The sequence below is a fragment of the Urocampus carinirostris genome, chromosome 6, assembly GCF_059441175.1.
Source record: "Urocampus carinirostris isolate Australia breed hairy pipefish chromosome 6, RoL_Ucar_1.0, whole genome shotgun sequence".
In the NCBI taxonomy this organism is placed as follows: Eukaryota; Metazoa; Chordata; class Actinopteri; order Syngnathiformes; family Syngnathidae; genus Urocampus; species Urocampus carinirostris.
The window spans coordinates 42,916,907-42,940,896 of record NC_142354.1 but is presented as its reverse complement, the minus strand read 5'-3'; the positions used below and the strand labels follow the sequence as shown (position 1 = coordinate 42,940,896).

Here is a 23,990-nt window from a genome sequence, read left to right as displayed (position 1 = left end):
GGAAAGAAAGGGAGTGGAAGAAAGAAATCCAGAGAGAAATAGAAAGAGAAGGAGAGAAAAGAGAAAAGAAAGTGCAAAGGGTAGGAAGATAGAAAGAGAAGAGAGTAAAGGAAAAAAAGGAAGTTTGAGCAAAATAAGTTAAAAAGACACAGAGAGAGAAAGAGACAAAGAGCAACAAAGGAAGAGAAAAGGAGAGACATGGAGAGATGTCGAGAGGGAGAGAGAGAGAGAGAGAGAAATAAATAAAGGTACAGTGTCTTTGTGGGAGGCACCTGGCTTTGGCAACATCAAGTTGACATATTTCAACCTGCAGCTTGTTTTTCTCTTGCACTTCTTTGAGTGTTGTCTCGCTGGCCGAAGGGAAAAGGAGAGAGGGCGGGACAAAGAAAGAGAGAGAGGGAGAGAGCGTGAGAAACAAAAGAGATTAAAGGAGAAGTCATGAGAGAGAGGGAAGGAAAGGGAGGGAGAGGAAAGAAATCCAAAGAGAAATAGAAAGACAGAAGGAGAGAAAAGAGAAAAGAAAGCGCAAAGGGTAGGAAGAGAGAAAGAGAAGAGAGAAAAGGAAAAAAAAGAAGTTAGAGCAAAATAAGTTAAAAAGACAGAGAGAGAAAGAAACAAAGAGTAACAAAGGAAGAGAAAAAGAGAGACACGGAGAGTGAGAGACAGAGAGTGGGTGAAAAAGCGCAGAAAGAGAGAGAGAGAGAGAGAGAAGAAATACAAGTACAGTATCTTTGTTCGAGGCACCTGGCTTTGGCAACATCAAGTTGACATATTTCAACCTGCAGCTCATTTTTCTCTTGCGCTTCTTTGATTGTCGTCTCGCGGGCCGGATTCAATCCCTTAGCGGGCCTGTAATGGCCCGCGGGCCGCCTCTTTGACACCGGTGATCTCGATCAAGGCTCTCTGTTCGTACCTCGTGAACCTTCGAGTCTTCCCTAAATATGTAACAATCCCAGCCCGGGGATGATTTCCCCAAAATCCGGCTCCTTCAGGCACCAATCTTCTCAACCAGTCGGAAGCTCAAGGCCAGAAAAGCTGTTCCCAGCAAGTCACCCAGCGCCGTCAAGTAAGGGATGGAGAAGTTGTCCGGGTCCAATCCCCTTTGCCAAAGCCACCGCACCATCACGTTAGCCACGTGCAGAAGAATGATCACCTAATCGAAGTTCACTTGCATTAGTATAATCAGAGTTCATTTGAGCTGTGAAAAGTGATGGGTCCCGGGGACTCGCATGCTCAAAAATCGATGGGTCCCAACAGAGATCTATGGCTCCCCAAAATTTAGTCTTATCCAGGTTGAAATTGTAAATCGGTGACAAAGGTATATACAGTGGAACCTCGGTTCTCGACCATAATCCATTCCAGAACCCTGTTCGAAAACCGATTTGTTCGCTCACCGAAATCATTTTTCCCATTAAAAATCATGTAAATCGTTTTAATCCGTTCCAACACCCTGAACGTTTACCTTGAATGTTTAACGTAAACATAAAGCTAACCCAGGCTAATCCTACGTTCGCGTTATTATAATCTTATGAATAGGATTTCTTACCTTTTGTGGTGGTCAGCAGAAGGCGCAGGCAAGATCAGACACTCGGACACCATTTTGCTATTATTTCTTTCTTAAATGCAATAGTTGTACGCACTACTTTTCTTTTTTCACCTGTAGCAACTTTGCTGCTTGCACTGACTTTCTTCGGAGGCATAATAAGGGGCTAAAACACCCGTACGCCGCTCAGCATGGCACCCTAGCGTACGCACTCACGCATTACCGGCGTTGGAACTCCGATTTTTGGACCGAACAGCGAAGCAAGAATTTCTCGAAATTTTTGGTCGGACTCCGATTCCTTCGAACTGAGAGGCGTTCGAAAACCGAGGTTCCACTGTATTCATTCAGTTTAAATCATCAAATTATTAATTCATTTTCTCTATCAAATTATTGTTGGTAATATACTGATTAAAGGGATAACCACAAATCTGTCTTTTTCCTTTTTTCCTTTTATACTTCCTTTTTTTCTTAACTTCTTTATACAACATCATCATTCGTAATATAATGCATCAAAGCAAGTGAGCCGTTGGAGAGCCGGCTCTCTTGAATGAGTTGAGCCGAAAAAGCCGCTTCTCTAAAAAGAGACAGACTTTTCACCACACAACTCGAGATCGGCGTGCAGAACAAACTCGAACCGCGAGACCAAAACAACAATGGCGGATCTGCCTGACGAAAAGTTTGGAGTGCGGTAAATCTTTGTTTAAAAAAAATGTAATCGGGTAATAATGACAATTTGGTGTCCACAAAGTTGCGTCCCATGGACGCACGTTGATTTGACACTATGCGTCCCCAGCAAAAACGATGCGTCAGGGACGCAGGCAAACCAGAACACTGGTACAGTGGAACCTCGGTTTTCGAACGCCATCTCAGTTCGAACAAATCGGAGTCCGATCAAAAATGTCCAGAAATTCTTGCTTCGCTGTTCGGTCAAAAAATCGGAGTTCGAACGCCGGTTATGCGTGAGTGCGTACGCTAGTGTGCCATGCTGAGCGGCGTACGGGTGTAGATCGCTCTTTTCGTGACCAACTGTTATCGCGTTTTGCTTTCGCTTTTAATATAGGTGTACGAAGTGTTTTAGCCCCTAATTATGCCTCCGAAGAAAGTCAATGCAAGCAGCAAAGTTGTTACAGGTGAAAAAAGAAAAGTAGTACGTACAACTATTGCATTTAAGAAAGACATAATAGTACCACCGTCCATCTGCGCCTTCTGCTGACCACCACAAAGGTAAGAAATCCTATTCATAAGATTACGATAACGCGAACGTACGATTAGCCTGGGTTAGCTTTAAGTTTTACGTTAAACATTGAGGGTGTTGGAACGGAGCCCCCTTTCCATTGAACCGCTCACCACTTGTTGTGGAGACCCGGGTGCTAAATGACGTGTAAACGACCTGATTTTTTTATTTTTACACGTTCATGTTAGCGTAATCTTTCGTACGGAAGATTACGATAACGCGAACGTACGATTAGCCTGGCTTAGCTTTATGTTTACGTTAAACTTTGAAGGTAAACATTCAGGGTGTTGGAACGGATTAAAACGATTTACATTATTTTTAATGGGAAAAATGATTTCGGGGATCGAACAAATCGGATTCAGGGTTCTGGAACGGATTATGGTCGAGAACCGAGGTTCCACTGTATAATGAAAGTCTTCTGAAAGAGCAAACATGAAATTACCTGAAGCAATGCAGCAGACAGGTAACAAACAACAAATGGAGTCGTCATGGTCTTGTGTCCTGCTTGGAGAAGCTGGATCATGTACAGAAACACAAGATGACCTGGCACAACAAGCATGGCTAGGACACTGGCGGACTTGGAATCCATCTCTGACCATAAAAGAAAGCAAATGAGGACCATCTTCATGGTCGGTTTGGAATTTTGATTTTACCTGAGGCACAGAAAGTCGAGTAAGGTCCAGGACACTGTGAAGTGATTTTGAATGGCCTGTCTCCAGGAAGGCTCCAACGGTGAAGGAAGGTCGACATTCTGCTGGCCTGGATGGCGACCAGGTTTCCTCCAACACCTGCATGCAGAAAGAATAGTGCTGATGTCAGAGTTAAATATCCAGTGGATTGACGCACACAGCTGCAGATGAAGGTGGAGGATTATGGGAAATCTGGAAATGACAGAATGCTGACAAGAAACAATATTAAATGAGAAGAAAAATCAGTTTTAGAAAAATACTTAACCTTCTTTAAGCCAAGGCACACTTGTTTCGTCAAAAAATCTCAACCTGCCACCCCAAAAGAAATACGGCCACCAGTATCATGTTTTTTTAAAGTGATACTGTGTAATATTTGACCAATAAATGTGTAATGAAACAAAAAAAACGAGTGCTTTTCAATCAAGGCTTAAGACAGACTTCTATTCCAAAGCTTATGATTGATGCCCAGCTCATATTCTGTATTGTCCTGTCTTTTTCCGACCGCCTGCCTGGTGGTGATACGAAGGAGAAGGACCATTTGAGATGAGTCAGCAGACCAGCGTTTGACCTGAAGCATGTGAACGCTTGCATGGACCAGCTGGCAGAGATAGGAAGCTGCGTCGTGGCCGTCATAGACTTTCTGGACTAGTTTACAGGCTGGGGGCGTCGCTGCTGTCATGCACTTTCCGGACAAATTTTCAACATGTTACCTAGTGTTTACTATGTTTGTGTACTGTAACGCTAAATGTAATTCACCCTGGTCATCCTGAAAGGAGGATACCACTTGTAAGGTCCCTTCTCAAGGTTTCTCTTTTTCCTCACGCTGAGGTTTTGAGTTGTTCCCTGCCCGCATGTTGGTTTAAGATCAGGTCATTGTATCATTGTAATCCTGTGCAGTCCTTTGAGACATTTTTGTAATTAAGGGCTATACAAATAAATTTGACTTGACTTGACTTCAAAGCACAAGGGAGAAACTTAAGTGACCAAAAGCAGTTTTTTTTTTGCCCATCCTTTCACAAGGATTTTGTTTTTTTAGGGGGTACCGGTAGCAGCAAGATGGCGGGCAATAATGTCATCTCTTTAAACCCGGGCGTCATGTAAAGTAAAAGTGGTTATTTTAAGGGACAAAGTGTTTGTGTTGGCAGGCACGTGATAGTATTTGCAAGCTCTCAGCAAGTCGAGCCATTTTGTAATTTTTTTCTCGTTGCATGAACTTTTTTTTTCTTTTCGTAACAGAGGGTTACCTATCTATTAATGCTTTTATTTAAAAAAAAAGAGCAGTGGATACACTTTATCATGAAGTAAAGGCAAGTCAATAAAACGTGTATTCTCTGTGCTGCAGTTAATACAGTGGAACCTCGCTAGTTCGCGGTTCCACTTCTGCGAGTTCAGAGCTTTGCGAGTCTAAAAAATATACCTTACCTTCTCGGTAAAAGCATTTATTGACCTGAGCAAGCGCACGCTTATGTCAACTGAGGACACGGTGTGGACACTCTTATTGTGAAGGGGAGGGGAGGTCCTGACACGATGCTTAGTCACTGCCGCTTAGTCATTGCCACACAATGCTTAGTCATTGCCATTTTTTTAACTGTTTCACAAAATGCTTCACAAACACTCATCAAAAATCACATTTTCACTGTTTATTTTCAATATGGAACCGGTAGTGTTAACAAGCGAAATAAACTGCGATGGCTGCATGTGGTTGAGAGCGGTTAATACAATCATACTGAATGGTTCGTAGTGGTTTCGCCGCAGTCCTATTCCGTGTAAATTGATTATGTAAGACATGGCTACACTTGTGGGTCATGTTTTGGTACATTCAGTTCCAGTGTGAAGAGTTCTGGATGAGTCACCCAAGAACTCCTTGCCATCATGCAAGCGATCTCTTCGGTTTAATGGCAGGGGGTATACTGTATACCTGTATACGTTATTTTTGAAGCATTTTTGAAGGGGCGTCGCTACTTCGCGGATTTTCAGTTTTCGCGGGTGGTCTCGGTCCCCATTAACCGCGAAAACCGAGGGATTACTGTATATATAGTTTGTCTGTTCTGCCAATCAAATGATGACTAAAATGTAGGTTTATTCATTTGTAAATCTGAGTGTATATACTTAAGTCTCTCTCGGCCTCTCACTCTCACTGTCACTCCCTCACTCCCTCACTCTCACTCTGTATATATCCATAAATATACATATATATGAGGGGTGAAACCGCATCTGGGTGGTCAGCAAACAGCCCCACGGTGCTGAGGTCCAAGGTTCAAATGTAGCTAAACTGGCCCCTTCCTGTGCGGAGTTTGCATGTTCTCCCCCGCATGCGTAGGTTTCCTCCCACACTCCAAAAACGTGTGTCAGGGTAATTGGCCGGTCCAAATTGTCCCTAAGTGTGAGTGAGTGAGTGAGTGAGTTGTATGTCTGTGTGCCCCGCAACTGGGTGGAAACTAGTTCAGGGTGTCCCCTGCCCACTGCCCGGGGGCTTAAGACACACTTCTATTCCGAAGCTTATGATCGATGCCCAGCTCATATTCTGTATTGTCCTGTCTTTTTCCGACCGCCTGCCTGGTGGTGATACGAAGGAGAAGGACCATTTGGAGATGAGTCATCGGACCAGCGTTTGACCTGAAGCATGTGAACGCCTGCATGGACCAGCGGGCAGAGATGGGAAGCTGCGTCGTGGCCGTCATAGACTTACTGGACTAGTTTACAGGCTGGGGGCGTCGCTGCTGTCATGCACTTTCCGGACAAATTTTCAACATGTCACCTAGTGTTTACTATGTTTGTGTACTGTAATGCTAAATGTAATTCACCCTGGTCATCCTAAAAGGGGGATACCACTTGTGAGGTCCCTTGTCAGGGTTTCTCTTTTTCCTCACGCTGAGGTTTTGAGTTGTTCCTTGCCCGCATGTTGGTTTAAGATCAGGTCATTGTGTCATTGTAATCCTGTGCAGTCCTTTGAGACATTTTTGTGATTAAGGCCTATATTAATAAATTTGACTTGACTTGACTTCAAAGCACAAGGGAGAAACTTAGTGACCAAAAGCAGTTTTTTCTTTTCCTTTTTTTTTGCCCAGCCTTTCACAATGATTTTGTTTTTTGGAGGGTACCGGTAGAAGCAAGATGGCGATAATGTCATCTCTTTAAACCCAGGCGTCATGTAAAGTAAAAGCGGTCATTTTAAGGGACAACTAGTTCAGGGTGTCCCCTGCCCACTGCCCGTAGATGTCTGGGATGGGCCCCTGTGACCCTTGAGAGGATAAGTGGTGGAGAAAAAAGCGACTGAGAGAGAGAGAAATGTTGATTATTGGTCCAGCTCACTGTCGTGAGTTGTTTTCAAACACTACTTCTCGGCTTGATTACTGTAATGTATTGCTTTCTGGTCTCCCGATGTCTAGCATCAAAAGTTTGCAGCTGGTCCAGAATGCGGCAGCTAGACTTTTGACTAAGACCAAAAAGTTTGAGCATATCACTCCTGTATTGGCCAACTTGCACTGGCTCCCAGTCCACTTAAGATGTGACTTTAAGGTTCTCTTATTAACATATACATGTTTGCATGGACTTGACTTGACTTGACTTGAGAGGATAAGTGGTGGAGAAAAAAGAGACTGAGAGAGAGAGTGCATATACATGTACATATATTGAGAGAAAGTTTGTATGTATCATAATTGATGGTTTTTACCATTGATTATCGGCGTGAACACTGCCATACCCTCAAAGTTTGGATTGCTCACTGTCTTATCCAGAATCAGACCACCAAGACTAAAAACACAAATATTTTTGTTTTAATTCATTTTGACAGAAAGTATAAAAAGAGAAAAGTGTCCGATTACCTGCTGAGTGACATGGCCAAAATAACCGGCTGCCAGCCTGACCTGAGGACTTCTTTGATTGGAGGAGACCTGCGAGCCACGTTGACCCACAACGGTACAAGAAGCAAGAAGAAAGTGCATGCCACAAGAGGGAGGTACCACACATCTGGACATTGTTTGAATCAAAGATAGGCAGGGTTGGGTAGGGTTACTTTAACTGGATTACTTTCAATGACTTTTGGATGACTCCAATACCAAATATGCTAATAAAAGACAAAAGAAACTAAATAGGAATAAAATGATGACTCACAACACGTGGTAAGCTTTCTCTCCAGGCTTTGATCTCTTTGATCTCCGGTAAAACGAACATAAAATGCGACAGAAACAAAATGAAAAGAAATCCAAACAGCTTGCCAACATCATTTTTGCCGTTCCACGTGTTCCGTTACTCCCCAAGCCTGCAGAAAATGGAGTCATTTTATTCATATTTAGTTTCTTTTGTCTTTTATTAGCATATTTGGTATTGGAGTAATCCAGTTAAAGTAACCCTACTCAACCCTGACGATAGGAATTATATTATTGCAACACACAGCAAAGCTCTTCACTTCAAAAGTGGCATGTTAGTGCCTTCATTTATCCGCCCCTGTGCCTGTCTAATTTTAACTCCTTTGCCAGGGAAATCCTTGGAAAATAAAACAAAGTATGGACATTGCTGCCCTCTTCCTGTTGAACAAAATAAAACAAAATGAGACGACAGCAAGCGAATTAAGTCAAAGTTACAGTGCATGAAGGTAAAAATACACGGGTTCCCCTGATGTTGTGTCATAAATGCGGTATTTTGAAGTCGAGTCGAAGTAGAACGAAGTTGAGTAAAGTCAGTAGAGTTTTTCGGCTCGGCTCACTTAAAGGAACCGGCTCTTTCGGGTCCTAAACGGCTCTTTGGGTTGTTTTTGCTTCTTTCATCCCAACATGACCAAATATTATGTAAAATTATGCACAAAATGACTTAAAGGAAGGGAGAATAGAACAAAAAAGAAAAAAATACCAAAATGAAACAGTAGTGAAAAGCTGAGAAGAAAGAAACAAAAGGAAGAGAAAATAGGAGGAATTTTTTTTAATAAAGCCAGAAAAAAAGAAAAAGAAACAAAGGAAAACAAAAGGAACAAAAAGAAAAAAGTAACAGCTCGGAAAAAATAAACACAATGAGATTTTGTTAAAGGAATTAAAAAAAAAATAGAAAAAAATAGGGAAAAAGAAGAAAACGTTTGTGTTGCATTCTATTAATTTCCAATTATACCAAGTCAATCCAACATTGTACTTCCACTTAAAAAATGTGATTAAATACAGTTGTCTATCTTGCAACCGACTAAATAAAAAATACTAATAATGTTAGAATTGTGTGACAAAAGATACCAGGAAAAAAAAGAAATGGAAATCTTGTGAAATAATTGTTGTAAAAACAACATTTGCATTAATACATGAGTCAATTCATTCAAAAGTGAAAAGTAATTTTGTATTGCCGGAAACTCAGCAAAATCTAACTTGATGTCAAGTTTTGGACATGTTTGATAATGACTTAGTTGCCACACTTGGGATTGCCGTTGCTCACTGTTGTTTCAAGCGTTGCTCACCGACTTTGTGTGAAACTACTGACTTTACTCAACTTTGTTCTACTTCGACCTTGACTTCCAAATACCACATTTAGAACACAACGTCCGGAGAACCCTTGTATTTTTACCTTCATGCACTGTAACTTCGACTGAATTCGCTTCTTAATGAGCAATTTGGAGCCCTGATTTTTGTGAGCTGGCTCGATTTTCTTGTGCAGGGAAAAGCTCTGGGCACGCGTGCAGCTTAGAGGGAACATTGCTGATGTGTCATTGCTATTTCCTCCAAAATTGGATTTCTAACTGACACGATGTTTTCATAATATTAAAACTCAACTTCTGATCATAACAACCTGGTAATAATATAGTAACAACATAGCAATAACATGACATTATTTCGAACGCGTATCCAACTCGTAGCCCTCGGTGCCGATCGTTCACAAAAAGTAGCTCTCGGCTTCAAATAGGTGGGAGATCCCTGCTGAATACGAAACTTCTTCTTCTTCAGTCTCACCTCTGTAGCAGAGGAAGAAGCTGCTGACCCCAGCAAGCAATGACAACGTGATGACATCACCCAGGCTGGCGGCGATGGGCGTGGCTACGTTATCGGGGTTGACGCCCACTTTACTGGAAACCATGATCACCGCCACCATCACCAAGCCTGGCGAAACGATAACCAAACTGGTTAAAAGTGACCGCAGACGTCCCGTGGAAGGTCGAGTGGAGCGTTTGATTTCTGACCGAGAACTAGCGCAGCAACGGAAGCTGTTGTGACGCTGCTAGCACACAAGATGGCGGCATGGAGAAGATCCAATCTTCCGCGAGTCACACCTCCGAGACTCACTGCTGCCACGGCAGCTAGGAAGCCGACAACGGTGGCTTGGACCTTTTTCAGGAGTACAATTCATAAAATTTTGTGTTATCTGGGTTCTTTCAAGGTGGAGTCCGTAGCGTCAAATTTTGGTACTCCCCTTGCCGCCATCTACTGGCTTGTAATCATAAGCGAAGCTTCAATCGGCTCATTTCTCGAGTACTACCGTAAATTCCGGACGATAGAGCGCACCTGATTATAAGCCGCACCCACTGCATTTTAAGAGGAAAACCGGTTTTGTACATACACAAGCCGCACCTGTATATAAGCCGCATGCGCCCACATTTAAACGTGTAACACCGACACAAAATTAACCCAAACCCGACTTCAAGTCCCGCGATTGAAACTAAATGTCCTCTCATTAAAGTCCACAGTCCAAAAATCACAGCCGGAAAATGATACGGTACTTAAGGTTTGATGCAGACCTGCAGAGTCCGGATTCCGTTGAAAGTAATCCAAGGAAAAAAGTGTATATTTACAAAGGTAAGGGTGGGAAAAATATATCAGACGAACACATTTACTCACGCAACTCCTTTTTCTTTAACCAACTTTTTACCCCCTCTTCTTTCCTTGTCTGTCCCTCACCCTTAGCGGTCCCCACTTAAACTCGGCACCCCGCGTTTGTTCCGCCCCTTGTTTTTCGTTCACCTGTGCGAAACATATCAGAATAATAATAAAATAAATACAAATAAATACATTACAAAAATATACAGTTGCAAATACATATTATACATGGGTTACACATATTAACAAAGAAAGACGGTACACCGAGAGAGTTTTCAAAGCTTTAATAATAATAATATAGCTTTGACAGGCCAGTTAATGGTAGCAACACTCGAGCGCCGCTGGCGGCCGTTAGAAAAATGACATAAATTGGCCGCATCACTGAATAAGCCGCAGGGTTGAAAATTAGGGAAAAAGTATCGGCTTATAGTCCGGAATTTACGGTAATAAACTCTTCTTCTTTCATCTTTTTGAGGGTTTGGGTTGGCATTTGGACTGCATTTAAAACAGGTCTTTTAATACTTTTATCATTTCCAGGCTACACTAACAAAAAAAAAACGTGAACAAGCATGAAAAATGTTCTGCTGCTTCTTTGGAGTATTTATGCTGCAGCTTTTGTCCGATAAACTTTCTATCTTTTACTGGTGCTATTTTTGTTGTCTGCTGCTGCAAACCTGTGAAGGGTATGCCGATAGTTTGCGTGTCCACTTCCTTGTTTTGAAGTGATGCATTTTGGGAAATAACGTTTTAAAGGCATATAGATGTGCTTTTTACTGATTTAAACTGGTGCTGAATGAAAGCCTGGACCTGGATTGTTAGCGCGTGTACGGCACAGTTCTGAGGTCATGAAATCAAACCTCCTGTGTGGAGTTTGCATGTTCTCCCCGTGTGTGGGTTTTCTCCGGGCACTCCGGTTTCCTCCCACATTCCAAAGACATGCATTTCAGGTGGATTGGCCGGTCCAAATTGTCCCCAGATGTGAATGAGCGAGGGAATTGTCTGTCCCTGTGTCCCCTGCCCGAAGATAGCTGGGATGGGCTCCAGCACCCCGCGGCCCTACTGAGGATAAGCGGTGCAGATAATGGATGGATTTCTATATGGATGTATTTTTTCTGGGTAGTGTTAGATCAGGGGTGTCAAACTCATTTTAACTCGGGGGCCACACGATAGAACAAACATTCTGTCGGGGGCCGAACTAGTAGATTAAAGAGAAAGAAAAAGAGAGATAAAGAAATAAGAGAAAGAGGGAGGGGAAAAGGAGAGAGGGCGGGACAAAGAAAGAAAAGGAGAGAGAGAGGAAGAGAGCGTGAGAAACAAAAGATAAAATGTCATGAGAGAGGGGGAAAAGAAAGGAAGAGGAAGAAAGAAATCCAAAGAGAAATAGAAAGACAGAAGGAGAGAAAAGAGAAAGAAAGCGCGAAGGGTATGAAGAGAGAAAGAGAGAAAAGGAAAAAAGGAAGTTAGAGCAAAAGAGGTTAAAAGACACAGAGAGAGAAAGAAACAAAGAGTAACAAAGGAAGAGAAAAAGAGAGACACAGAGTGAAAGAGACAGAGTGGGAGAAAAGGGGTGGAAAAGAGAGAGAGAGAGAGAGAGAGAGAGAGAAATAAATACAAGTACAGTGTCTTTGTTCGAGGCACCTGGCTTTGGCAACATCAAGTGGACATATTTCAACCTGCAGCTTGTTTTTCTCTTGCGCTTCTCTGAGTGTTGTCTCGCGGGCCGGATTCAATCCCTTAGTGGGCCTGATCTGGCCCGCGGGCCGCCTGTTTGACAGCTGTGTCTTAGATTATTATTATGCGTAATTGAAAATATAGTCATGATTGCATGTTTTTTCCAGCTAGATTTGATTATTTTATTAGCACATCATTACTTTGAAAATCACACGATTCATTTAGTTGTTATAAATGCACTTTATTTATCCACATATTTGAATGAAGTACCGTAAATTCCGGACTATAAGTCGCTACTTTTTTCCCAAACTTTCAACTCTGCGGCTTATTCAGTGATGCAGCCAATTTATGTCATTTTTCTAACGGCCGCCAGCGGCGCTCGAGTACAAAAGGTAAGATTTAGACCGGTGGATTATATGCGCCGAGGAAGACTGCAACTTCTTGGCTTGTGCATAAATTAAATTGTGTTCTTTCCGACACTGAGAAAGACGACTTTGACGGCTTCAGTTCTAAGGAGGAAGATGAGGACGGTTTACCGTGATTTTTACAAGTACGATATGTTTTTTTTAACAGACCCGTTTACTGTGTTGCGAGCGTGTTGCTCGTGTGTTGCTACCTGTCACAGGCACCGTTTGGGATGAAAGTTATTATTAAAGCTTTGAAAACTCTCTTGGTGTACCGTCTTACTTTGTAAATATGTGTAACCATGTATAATATGTATTTGCAACTGTATATTTTTGTAATGTATTTATTTCAGACACTTATTCTGATATGTTTTGCACGGGCGAATAAAAAAGAAGGGGCTGACGGGAAGTGGGGACCGGTAAAGGTGAGTGTTTGTGGACGCGGCAGACAATAGTGGATATATATTCTTCCCACCCTTACCTTTGGAAATATACACTTTTTTCCTTGGATTACTTTCAATGGGACTCGGACTCTGCAAGTCTGCATCAAACCTTAAGTACCGGTATTATTTTCCGTTCATTTTGCCGGCTGTGATTTTTGGACTGTGTACTTTTATGAAGGACATTCAGTTTCAACCGCGGGACTTAGTCGGGTTTGGGTTAATTTTGTGTTTGTGTTACATTTTTTTAATGTGGGCGCATGCGGCTTATATACAGGAGCGGCTTGTGTAAGTATAAAATCGGTTTTCCTCTTAAAATGTGGTGGGTGCGGCTTATAATCAGGTGCTCTATAGTCCGGAATTTACGGTATTTACTTGCTGTATTCATTTGATATTTCAATATATCCATTCAATGGCTGTACTTTCCCAGCAGCGGTGTTCTGATAAATCTGCCATAATCTTACCATATCATCTGCAAAATATATTTAGATCCAGTGTTAACAAAAGTGGATTCTCATACTTTTACAGGAAAATCCTATCTCAGTTAGCTTTCATTTTTAAGTTAAGTTTCATTTCTATCAATTCATGCCCCTTTCCTACAAAAACAGTGGTCAGCCATTTTATTAAGGGAGGACTTTGTTAAGATCACCAGCCCAGAATATTCTGTTTGTGTCTGTCAGGTTTTCAATGTAAATCTCTTGAATTTCTGTCTCAAGGTAATTAGCTTGTTTTTATATTACTAAATATAAAAACAATGTTTCTCATACACACATACACATAAAGTAACGTTTCAACAATGAGTGTAATTATATCTCTTGTACGTTTATCAATCTTGTATTCTTTTATTTTGAAGTCGTGTTCTCGAGTGTACTGATTTCTCTGACGCAAAATAAACCACTCCCTCTCTCTGTTTGGACTTCACCCAGGAAGGACGTAAGTTCTTTTCTGCCACCATCATGTAGAATTCAACTATATACATGTATTTTATCTGTGCAAGTATAGCCACTAAATAGTCTTGATAATGATTGACTTTAACAGTTTCTTTTTTTTTTCTTTGTAACCTCAACAGAACTGCTCTCTTCAGCTCTTGTCTCTTCATCCAAATATTAGGTCAGAATCCCGGAGGTTGAATTCAAGTAAATCACCAAAACTCAAGGAATGGAACGAGGATGCGGGCCTCACCTGGATGAGAGCTAAATTACAGCTTAGCGTCTTCCACTTCTGCTGAGGTTCCACCAACTTCCCAGTGTTGGCCTGCACACAAAGAGCGTCGAATGAAATTTTGAATATTTACACTTGCTTGAAACATTTTGGAGAGTTGAATTAAAAATATCACGTAAACAGGGTTGGGTAGGCGTTACTTTAACTGGATTACTTTCAATGACTTTTGGATGACTCCGATACCAAATAGGCTAATAAAAGACAAAATAAACTAAATACGAATAAAATGATGACTCACAACACGTGGTAAGCTTTCTCTCCTGGCTTTGATCTCTTTGATCTCCGGCAAAACGAACACAAAATGCAACAGAAACAAAATGAAAATAAATCCAAACATAATTTTTGCCGTTCCATGTATTCCGTTACTCGCTAAGCCTGCACTAAATTTTGTCATTTTATTCATATTTAGTTGATTTTGTCTTTTATTAGCATATTTGGTATTGGAGTCATCCAAAAGTCATTGAAAGTAATCCAGTTCAAGTAACCCTACCCAATCATGCTAATAAAAGACAAAAGAAACTAAATACGAATAAAATTATGACTCACAACAAGTGGTAAGATTTCTCTCCCGGCTTTGATCTCTTTGATCTCCGGCAAAACGAACATAAAATGCGACAGAAACAAAATGAAAAGAAATCCAAAAAGCTTTATGCCGTTCCATGTATTCCGTTACTCCCCAAGCCTGCACAAAATGGAGTCATTTGATTCATATTTAGTTTATTTTGTCTTTTATTAGCATATTTGGTAAAAGTAATTGAAAGTAATCCAGTTAAAGTAACCCTACCCAACCCTGGCAATATGTTACGTACAAGTTGCGTAATATTTGTAATACAATGTGAAAAATTTAGCGATGTGGAAAAAGAAAATCCCCAAATTTTGAGGTTAGACGAGAGAGAACCACAACATTATAAAAATATACTCATTAAATATATTTCTAATCTTATATCTCCATGATGACAGGTGAGGGGCAGCCTCATCTCATCTCATTAGCTACACCGCTTATCCTCAGTAAGGTCCCAGGAGTGCTGGAGCCCATCCCAGCAATCTTTGGGCAGTGGGCAGGGGAAACCCTGAACTGGTTGCCAGCCAGTCGCAGGGCACACGGGGACAGACAGCTCACTCGCTCATTCACACCTAGGGACAATTTGGACCGGCCAATCCACCTGAAATGTGGGAGGAAACCAGAGTGCCCGGAGGAAACCCACGCAACCCACGGGGAGAACATGCAAACTCCACACAGTAAGTCCGGTAGCTGGATTTGAACCCACACAGAAGGTTCCCAAGACCTTAGAACTGTGCCTACCCCTGCTTAAATGTCATTTAATTGTTAATTGTTATCATTCACTGGAAATAACATACTTGTATCCAATATTTGAACTTATACAATAAACAATATTGAAACCAATACACAGTGTTCTCGTTTACCCGCGTCCCTGCGTCCTAGACGCATCATTTTTGCTGGGGACGCATCGTGTCGAATCAACGTGCGTCCCCGGGACGCCACTTTTTTGACACCAAATTGTCATTATTACCCGACTACTTCTTTTTTTTAACAAAGATTTGCCGCAATCCAAACTTTTCGTCAGGCAGATCCGCCATTGTTGTTTTGGTCTCGCGCCGATCTCGGCAAACGAGATCTCGTTGCTTCGAGATGACGTCATTGTTTTGGTGGTTGTCGAGTGAAAGAGAAGTATGCCTTCGTAAAAACAGTTGGTATAAGGTGCAAATCAACAAAAAAATGGTAATTTCTTCAGTGTCGGTAATAAGTCGAAACATAATACAGAAAGCGGTAACCACGGCAATAATTCTGTCAAGAAAAAACGGCAGAGAAATTCTTCAGAAGACCGCGATGGCAAGGAAAACACGTGTTTTGAAGCGAACCATTCGACGAAAGTTAAACAAAAGAATACTCCTAGCAAGAAAAGGACTTTTCTGCCAAAATGGACTCAATTATATTCCTAGTTACGAGGAGGATGATAATGGAGGCTATATGTTCTGTGATGCGTGCACCCAGCGTGACAAAAAAACTGAATTGCATAAATCATTTCGCAATACGAACTTTCAGAAAAGCGCGTTCGATCGGCACAACGACAATGAAAACCACAAATTAGCTATGGAAATTCCGTTGCTGCAATTGGACCTCGAGAAGGCATTACAACTGTGGCGGGACAGCAAACCACGAAGAATATATGAACTGAAAAATCTAAAGTGATTAAAACTGCATGAATATGTAGACTAATATTTCAGCAATATTATTTTGTATGATGTACAATATTTTTGTGAACTGAAAAATCTGAAGTGATAACTGCTTTGTATTACCAATTAAGTGTGATGATTAAAACTGAATGAATATATAGATTTATATTATATATTTGTCGCCGATTTACAATTTCAACCTGGATAACACACAATTTTGGGGAGCCATAGATCTCTGTTGGGACCCACAGATTTTTGAGCATGCGAGTCCCCGGGACCCATCACTTTTCACAGCTCAAATGAACACTGAATACAGCAAAAGTGAGCGCACGTTTTAATGCAAAAAGAAGAAGAAGATCTAGGTAAATAGTTACAGATTCCTTTTTAGGAGAGTATGAAATGTATTGGTGTGTTTCCACTCACGGCTGTCGACAATCTGGACGCTAAAGTCATCTCCAAATTCCCCTTCAGGCCCACCAGAGCTGGAACCAGGATAAAAACCTCGGAGATTTCTTGGAACACCACCCAGTGCTGAAAAGTATAACATCTATTAAGAATCATTATCATCAGTAACATTAGGGATGTACACTACTGCAAATTTTCAGACTGATACTGGCACCCAAAAATTGAGTACCGTATTTTCCGCACTATAAGGCGCACCTAAGAGCCTTTATTTTTTTCCATAGCTGACCATGCGGCTTATAATACAGTGCACCTTAATTATGGATCAACATTAAGTTTTCCGACTAACTTGCAGCCACCGACTAGATTTTCCTCCGAAGGCGAAGTAGTCCGCGGTGTATGCTGGGATTTATTTACTGCCGTTTCATTGGCTAACCAATGTGTCAATCATCATTTGAATCCATCACTATTGGCTAAAGTTATTCGGAGGTCAAGGGGGCGGATCCTTTTTATCATTTACAGGCTGGCATTGGCTTAAACGGGAGACAAAGCCTGCAATTGGCCGAAAACGATGTGTCAATCATCAGTTGAATCGATCACTATTGGCTAAAGTTATTCGGAGGTCAAGAGGCGGATCCTTTTTATCATTTACAGGCTGGCATTGGCTTGAATGGCAAAACAAAGCCTGCAATTGGCCGAAAAAGATGAATGCGTATAGCACGTGGCTGACGGCACACAGAAAGCATTTTTTTCTATTCTGTATTCGTAAATATTTTATTCTCCTGGATTTACTGCACTCACGGATATAAGAGGATATTGGCTGCACATTATTATGAACACGAAGACTTCGGTGAGCTACTCCGGGTTTTATATTGTCCCTGTATCTTGTTTCAGATTGAACTCGATGTTTCTGTGATAAGCGGTGCAGATAATGGATGGAATGGAGTGTAAGCTTCCGCTCCTGGCTTTGATCTCTTTGATCTCCGGCAAAACGAACATCAAATGCGACAGAAACAAAATGAAAATAAATCCAAACAGCTTGCCAACATCATTTTTGCCGTTCCATGTATTCCGTTACTACCCAAGCCTGCAGAAAATTTAGTCATTTTATTCATATTTAGTTTCTTTTGTCTTTTATTAGCATATTTGGTATTGGAGTAATCAAAAAATGAAGTTAAAGTAACCTAGTGAGGAGCTAGAGAAGGAAACATTGGAAAAAGTTGAAGATGCCTGGATCCAGGGACTCAGCGAAGTTTGCCATCATGTGAGCAGGGTTGGGTAGGGTTACTTTAACTGGATTACTTTCAATGACTTTTGGATGACTCCAATACCAAATATGCTAATAAAAGACAAAAGAAACTGAATATGAATCAAATGATGACTCACAACACGTGGTAAGCTTTCTCTCCTGGCTTTGATCTCTTTGATCCCCGGCAAAACGAACATCAAATGCGACAGAAACAAAATGAAAATAAACCCAAGATCATTTTTGCTGTTCCATGTATTCCGTTACTCCCCTAGCCTGCACAAAATGTAGTCATTTGATTCATATTTAGTTTCTTTTGTCTTTTATTAGCATATTTGGTATTGGAGTAATCCAAAAGTATTTGAAAGTAATCCAGTTAAAGTAACCCTACCCAACCCTGTATACAAAGTATTGCATTAAACTGCCCTTGCTGTAGGTTGCAAAAGAAGCATATTTCAGAAACTCAAATTTTGCACTGCTGAGCTGTAGGGATTACCTCATGTACCTCACACACACACACACACACACTGGCAATGACTCAGTAGAAATTTGACTTTGGGTCTTGGGACATTGCTCATGGATGTCCTTTATTCTCTGCAGCTCTCCATTGTGAGTAATACCTGCGTTTTTATGATGGCAGAGAATTGCACCCTTTTGGATATTGGGACCTCACCCATTCTTTATAGTCATCTCATCTCATCTCATCTCATCAGCTACACCGCTTATCCTCAGTAGGGTCGCGGGGGTGCTGGAGCCCATCCCAGCAATCATCGGGCAGTGGGCAGGGGACACCCTGAACCGGTTGCCAGCCAATCGCAGGGCACACAGGGACAGACAACTCGCTCGCTCATTCACACCTAGGGACAATTTGGACCGGCCAATTCACCTGAAATGCATGTTTTTTGGAATGTGGGAGGAAACCGGAGTGCCCGGAGATAACCCACGCAAGCACGGGGAGAACATACAAACTCCTAACCACTGCACCGCCGTGCTGCCCTTCTTTATAGTTTAATTTCATATTTCTGACTAAAATACTTATTGTCAACATTATAATCATTTGTTTAAAAGGGCTGCGACAAAGAAGAATATTAATCCATGAATCAGTTCCTTATTTTGGGATTAATCAGATAAACTAAAAACGATTATGTTTTCAATCAAAGTTATAAGAAACAGAAAACAAGCTGAACTAAACATTATGGAAAACTTACTGTATACATACATTCGTCCATTTTCCAAAGTGCTTATTCACTTTAAAGTTGCGGAGTACTGTATACATATAGTATTATAATTAGTAATAATTTCATTATTATTGTTTTTATTTGGACTCATGGCTATGCCAAGTTCTTGTACAATTTATTTAATGGAAATGTTCTTTATATATATATATATATATATATATATATATATATATATATATATATTTATATATATATATGTAACGGAAGTGATAAAAACTATAGTTTCTGTATAAGTGTCCTGCAATGATGAGTCCAACACTGCCACCTGCTGGTATGTGGTGAGATTTGTTTTGGCTTTAGACTTTGCGACAGGAAGGTGGGGGTTTTTGGCAGTCTACAACGAGCTGTCAACGAGATCAAAGAGATCAAAGGCAGCAGGGAAGCTTACCACGTGTTGTGACTCATTCATTTGCAGGAACTGTAATAAAAACATCATCATCCAGTCCAGCGTGAATGTGGATCTTTGGTGGGACAGGTACACCGCGGTTACATATACATATATATATATATATATATATATATATATATATATATATATATATATATATAAAATCTCATCTCATCTCATCTCATTAACTGCACCGCTTATCCTCAGTAGGGTCGCGGGGGTGCTGGAGCCCATCCCAGCAATCATCGGGCAGTGGGCAGGGGACACCCTGAACTGGTTGCCAGCCAATCACAGTATTTATATATATATATATGTGTGTGTGTGTGTGTGTATTTTTAAAATCGAGCGCCCTCTTGTGGTAATAAAAAATAATTTGAAAAACCTATTGATTCAAAGGTGCTGCACAGAATTTGGAATTTTCCTACACGCTGAGCCATCTTGTGGCTTGTGCCATCATTGCAGTCAAGCAACTTATGTTTTGCATGCAAGTACATGCATTTCTTAGACGCATTAGAATAAAGTTTTTTTTTTAAATCTTTTTTGGGGTTTGGGTTGGCGTTTGGACTCTACTAGAAGCAGGCCTTTTCGTTCTTTTACCATTCATATGCTACACTAACAAAATTGTAGTTACGAGCATAAAGTTACACTCCAAAGCAACAAAAGTATAAGCAATTAATGTCAGGAGACCGGACCAGAACAGAGGCAGGGGGCAGGAAGGATGAACTCATTCGCGTTAACGATCCATACTTTTATTTAGCAAAATAAAAGTCGTCCAACACTAAGGGACAAAAAAAAAAAAACAGGCTTTACAGGCAAACAGGAACTCAGACTAAAAATACTCACAAAACAGGTTTTACTCAAAACGTGCAAACACAGGTTTCCTCCAGACAGACAGAACAGAATAATGCAGAACAGAAAACGCAATGAACCAGCAACCCGCAATACACAAAACCCCCCTTGAGAAGCAAACGTGCAAATTAAGCGATCTGCTTCAGCTGGTGCCCAGGGGGCTGGGCCAGCCGGTCGCCACGGCGACCATGCTGGACACGACAATTAAAGAATCAGAAATTAAAGGCAAAAGTCTCTTTTGCCTTCTCAACATGAAATACGTGGTACTATGGTCCTAATTTTAAAATGAAAAAATGTATTTTTTACATTTTTCAGGAATAAACCAATTCTACTTATTGAGAAGAAACAACAATCGCCTGTCTCGTCTTATTGTTGATTGAAGCATTGATTTATTTTCCTTTCTGTTTGTCAAAGTGTATATTTGCCTGCATGGTCGTCTGCGGGGGGCACGGTCACCCTCAATGTCAGTGCGACTGCCAAACAGCTGAAGCTCACAAATCAAACATCGGCACTTGAAAGTGGAAAGTCCCACTTCAGGAACACACAGACGCATGTTAACAGCATACCTGTCAAGCTCCAGGGCTCCATTCCCCTAAAAAATTTCGTATTTTCCCTTACAAAATAAAAAATAATCTTACGCCATATTTTTTTTTCAAACGTGTTTATTTATGTAGTTTAACATGTTATATTGTACATGTTGTCGTGTCCAGCATGGTCGCCGTGGCGACCGGCTGGTCCCGCCCTCTGGGCACCAGCTGAAGCAGATCGCCTAATTTGCGCGTTTGCTTCTTAAGGGGGGGGTTTGGGTATTGCGGGTGGCTGGTTCTTTGCATTTTCTGTTCTGTTTTGCTCTGTCCTGTTTTGTTTGATTCGGAGGAAACCTGTGTTTGCACGTTTTGAGTAAAGCCTGTTTTGTGAGTATCCCTAGTCTTAGTTCCTGTTTGCCTGTAAGTCTGTTTTTGTTTTGTTTTGTCCCTGAGTGTGGACGACTTTTATTTTATTAATAAAAGTACGGATCGTTAACGCAAATGAGTTCTCCCTTCCTGCCCCCTGCCTCCGTTCTGGTCCGGTCTCCTGACACATGTGTTTCGTTATATCATATATATTGTTCATGAACGATTTGGTGTGAGATCCGGAGTTGCTCGACATGAATGAGGTTTATTATAGAAAAAGTTCAAAAATGAAGTCGCTTGGACGTTCACTGTAGAAGGAAAAAATACACGCAAATATAATTAGGTAGACTAATACATTTTCTTATTCAACTTATGAATTTATTTTCTGCATTAAATTATTCTTGGTAATATACTGATAAAAGGGATAACCACAAATCTGTCTTTTTTCTTTTTCTCATTTTATACTTCCTTTTTTTTCTTAACTTCTTTATACAACATAATCATTCGTAATATAATGCATCAAAGCAAGTGAGCCGTTGGAGAGCTGGCTCTCTTTAATGAGTTGAGCCGAAAAAGCCGGTTCCTTTCACTACATCAAAGCACGCTTCGTTTGCAACGAAAAAAACGATGCCGAGATAGAGGCTACCGCGGCAAACTCTTTTGACTTGATTGATTTGCTGTTTCGTGATAGTCTGTGTATCCCGGATGGTACCCATTATCTACAAATTTGCGTTTTTCCGTACAGATTTTCTCGTACGTCGTACACGTCTTAAAATGCATAATAATCGTACAGGTTGACAGGTATGTAACAGCTTGTTGAACCCTGACCGATTTTTTGACTAATATTCTATGACGAGAGGTTTTATGCTATTCCGTCACACATGAGAATTAATTTCGGACCGATTAAGAAATAACTTGAGCATCTTTGGACACGGACAAAATATATGCATGTGGTCCACGTCCAGGGTTGGGTAGAGTTACTTTAACTTGATTACTTTCAATGACTTTTGGATGACTCCAATACCAAATATGCTAATAAAAGACAAAATAAACTCAATATGAATAAAATGACAAATTTTTTTGCAGGATTGGGTAGTAACGGAATACATGGAACGGCAAAAATGATGTTTGGATTTCTTTTCATTTTGTTCCTGTCGCATTTTATGTTCGTTTTGCCGGAGATCAAAGAGATCAAAGCCAGGAGAGAAAGCTTACCACGTGTTGTGAGTCATCATTTTATTCATATTTAGTTTCTTTTGTCTTTTATTAGCATATTTGGTATTGGAGTCATCCCTAGGTAATTGAAAGTAATCCAGTTAAAGTAACCCTACCCTGCCCAACGCTGTCCACGTCTACCTCTCCACATACTCTCTAGCATGGTTGCCGAACTCCCCAAAAACCTTACGAGTACGGCTTCTTACTGTAGAAAACGGCATTGCTTTACTGGATCAATGTTGCCAGCAATGTTCCCTGTAATTTTCCTTACGGGTCTGAGCGTTCACACAAAGTCGGCGAGCATCTGCTTGAAACAACAGTGAGCAACGGCAATCCCAAGTGTGGCAACTGAGTCATTATCAAACATGTCCAAAACTTGACATCAAGTTATATTTTGCTAAGTTTCCGGCAATGCAAAAAAAAATCACTTTTGAATGAATTGACTAATGTATTGTGCAAAAGTTGTACGGCCTACAAATGTCATTTGTTTTTACAACAATTCTTTCACAAGATTTTCATTTTTTTTTCCTGGTATCTTTTGTCGCATACAACATTTTTGGGGGCTTATTTAGTCGGTTGCATGATACATAACTGTATTTAATCACATTTTTTTAGTGGATGTACAATGTTGGCAACAACATTGACTTGGTATAATTTGAAATTATTTGAATGCAACACAAACTTTTTCTTCTTTTTCCCAGTTTTTTTTCCATTTTTTTAAATCCCTTTTAAAAAAATCTCATTGTCTTTACTTTTTTCCTTTTGTTCTCTATTTACTTTTTTCCTTTGTTTCTCTTTCTTTTTTTCTGGCTTTTTTTCAGAATTTTTCCTTCTTTTTTCTCTTCCTTTTGTTTTTTTTCCTCAGCTTTACACTACTTTTTCATTTTGGTATTTTTTACTCTTTTGTTCTATTCCCCCTTCCTTTAAGTCATTTTGTGCATAATTTTACATAATATTTGGTCATATAGGGATGGAAGAAGCAAAAACAACCTGAAGAGCCGTTTAGGAATCGAAAGAGCCGGTTCCTTTTAGTGAGCCGAGCCGAAGAAGCCGGTTCTCGACAAACTCTACTAACTTTACTCAACTTCGTTCTACTTCGACTCGACTTCAAAATGCCGCATTTAGGACACAACACAACGTCAGGGGAACCCGTGTATTTTTACCTTCATGCACTTTAACTTTGACTTAAATCGCTTCTTAATTTGCAATTTTCAGCCCTGATTTTTGTGCGCCGGCTAGATTTTCTTGTGCGCTGAGAATGTGCAGTGCGCGCAGCTTAGAGGGAACACTGGTTGCCAGTAAAGGTTTAACAGAAATATATTAAAGTTACTCGGCCTACCAATGGGCAAGTTAGTTATGAGTTAACAGACACTGACCTGCACGTGATCCAGGAGGATGCCGGCTATCACCATCCCTAGCCCAGCCAGCATGTAGGAAGGCAGCACCTGAAGGCAGATCCTCTGCAAAGATTCTTTAGAAGCTGAAATCACAAATTTGTCTTCTATCATTTTCTATATGAACTTTCAGCATGGAGTTGATTGAAATCCAGATACATGGAAGATCAGTTCTCTGCTCA

General features: G+C 40.8%; 1 protein-coding gene across 1 annotated transcript; it reads right to left on the bottom strand.

Moving 5' to 3' along the window:
• Positions 1 to 988: 988 nt before the first annotated feature.
• Positions 989 to 23,922, bottom strand: LOC148364856 (solute carrier family 41 member 1-like). Its single transcript, XM_088339118.1, has 10 exons — positions 23,791 to 23,922; positions 16,607 to 16,714; positions 13,949 to 14,020; positions 9,618 to 9,762; positions 9,391 to 9,537; positions 7,291 to 7,435; positions 7,140 to 7,219; positions 3,431 to 3,565; positions 3,220 to 3,368; positions 989 to 1,153 (listed from the first exon to the last, which is right to left on the bottom strand). The coding sequence occupies exons 1-10, from the start codon at positions 23,920 to 23,922 to the stop codon at positions 989 to 991; spliced, it is 1,278 nt and encodes a 425-aa protein (XP_088195244.1).
• Positions 23,923 to 23,990: the final 68 nt, after the last annotated feature.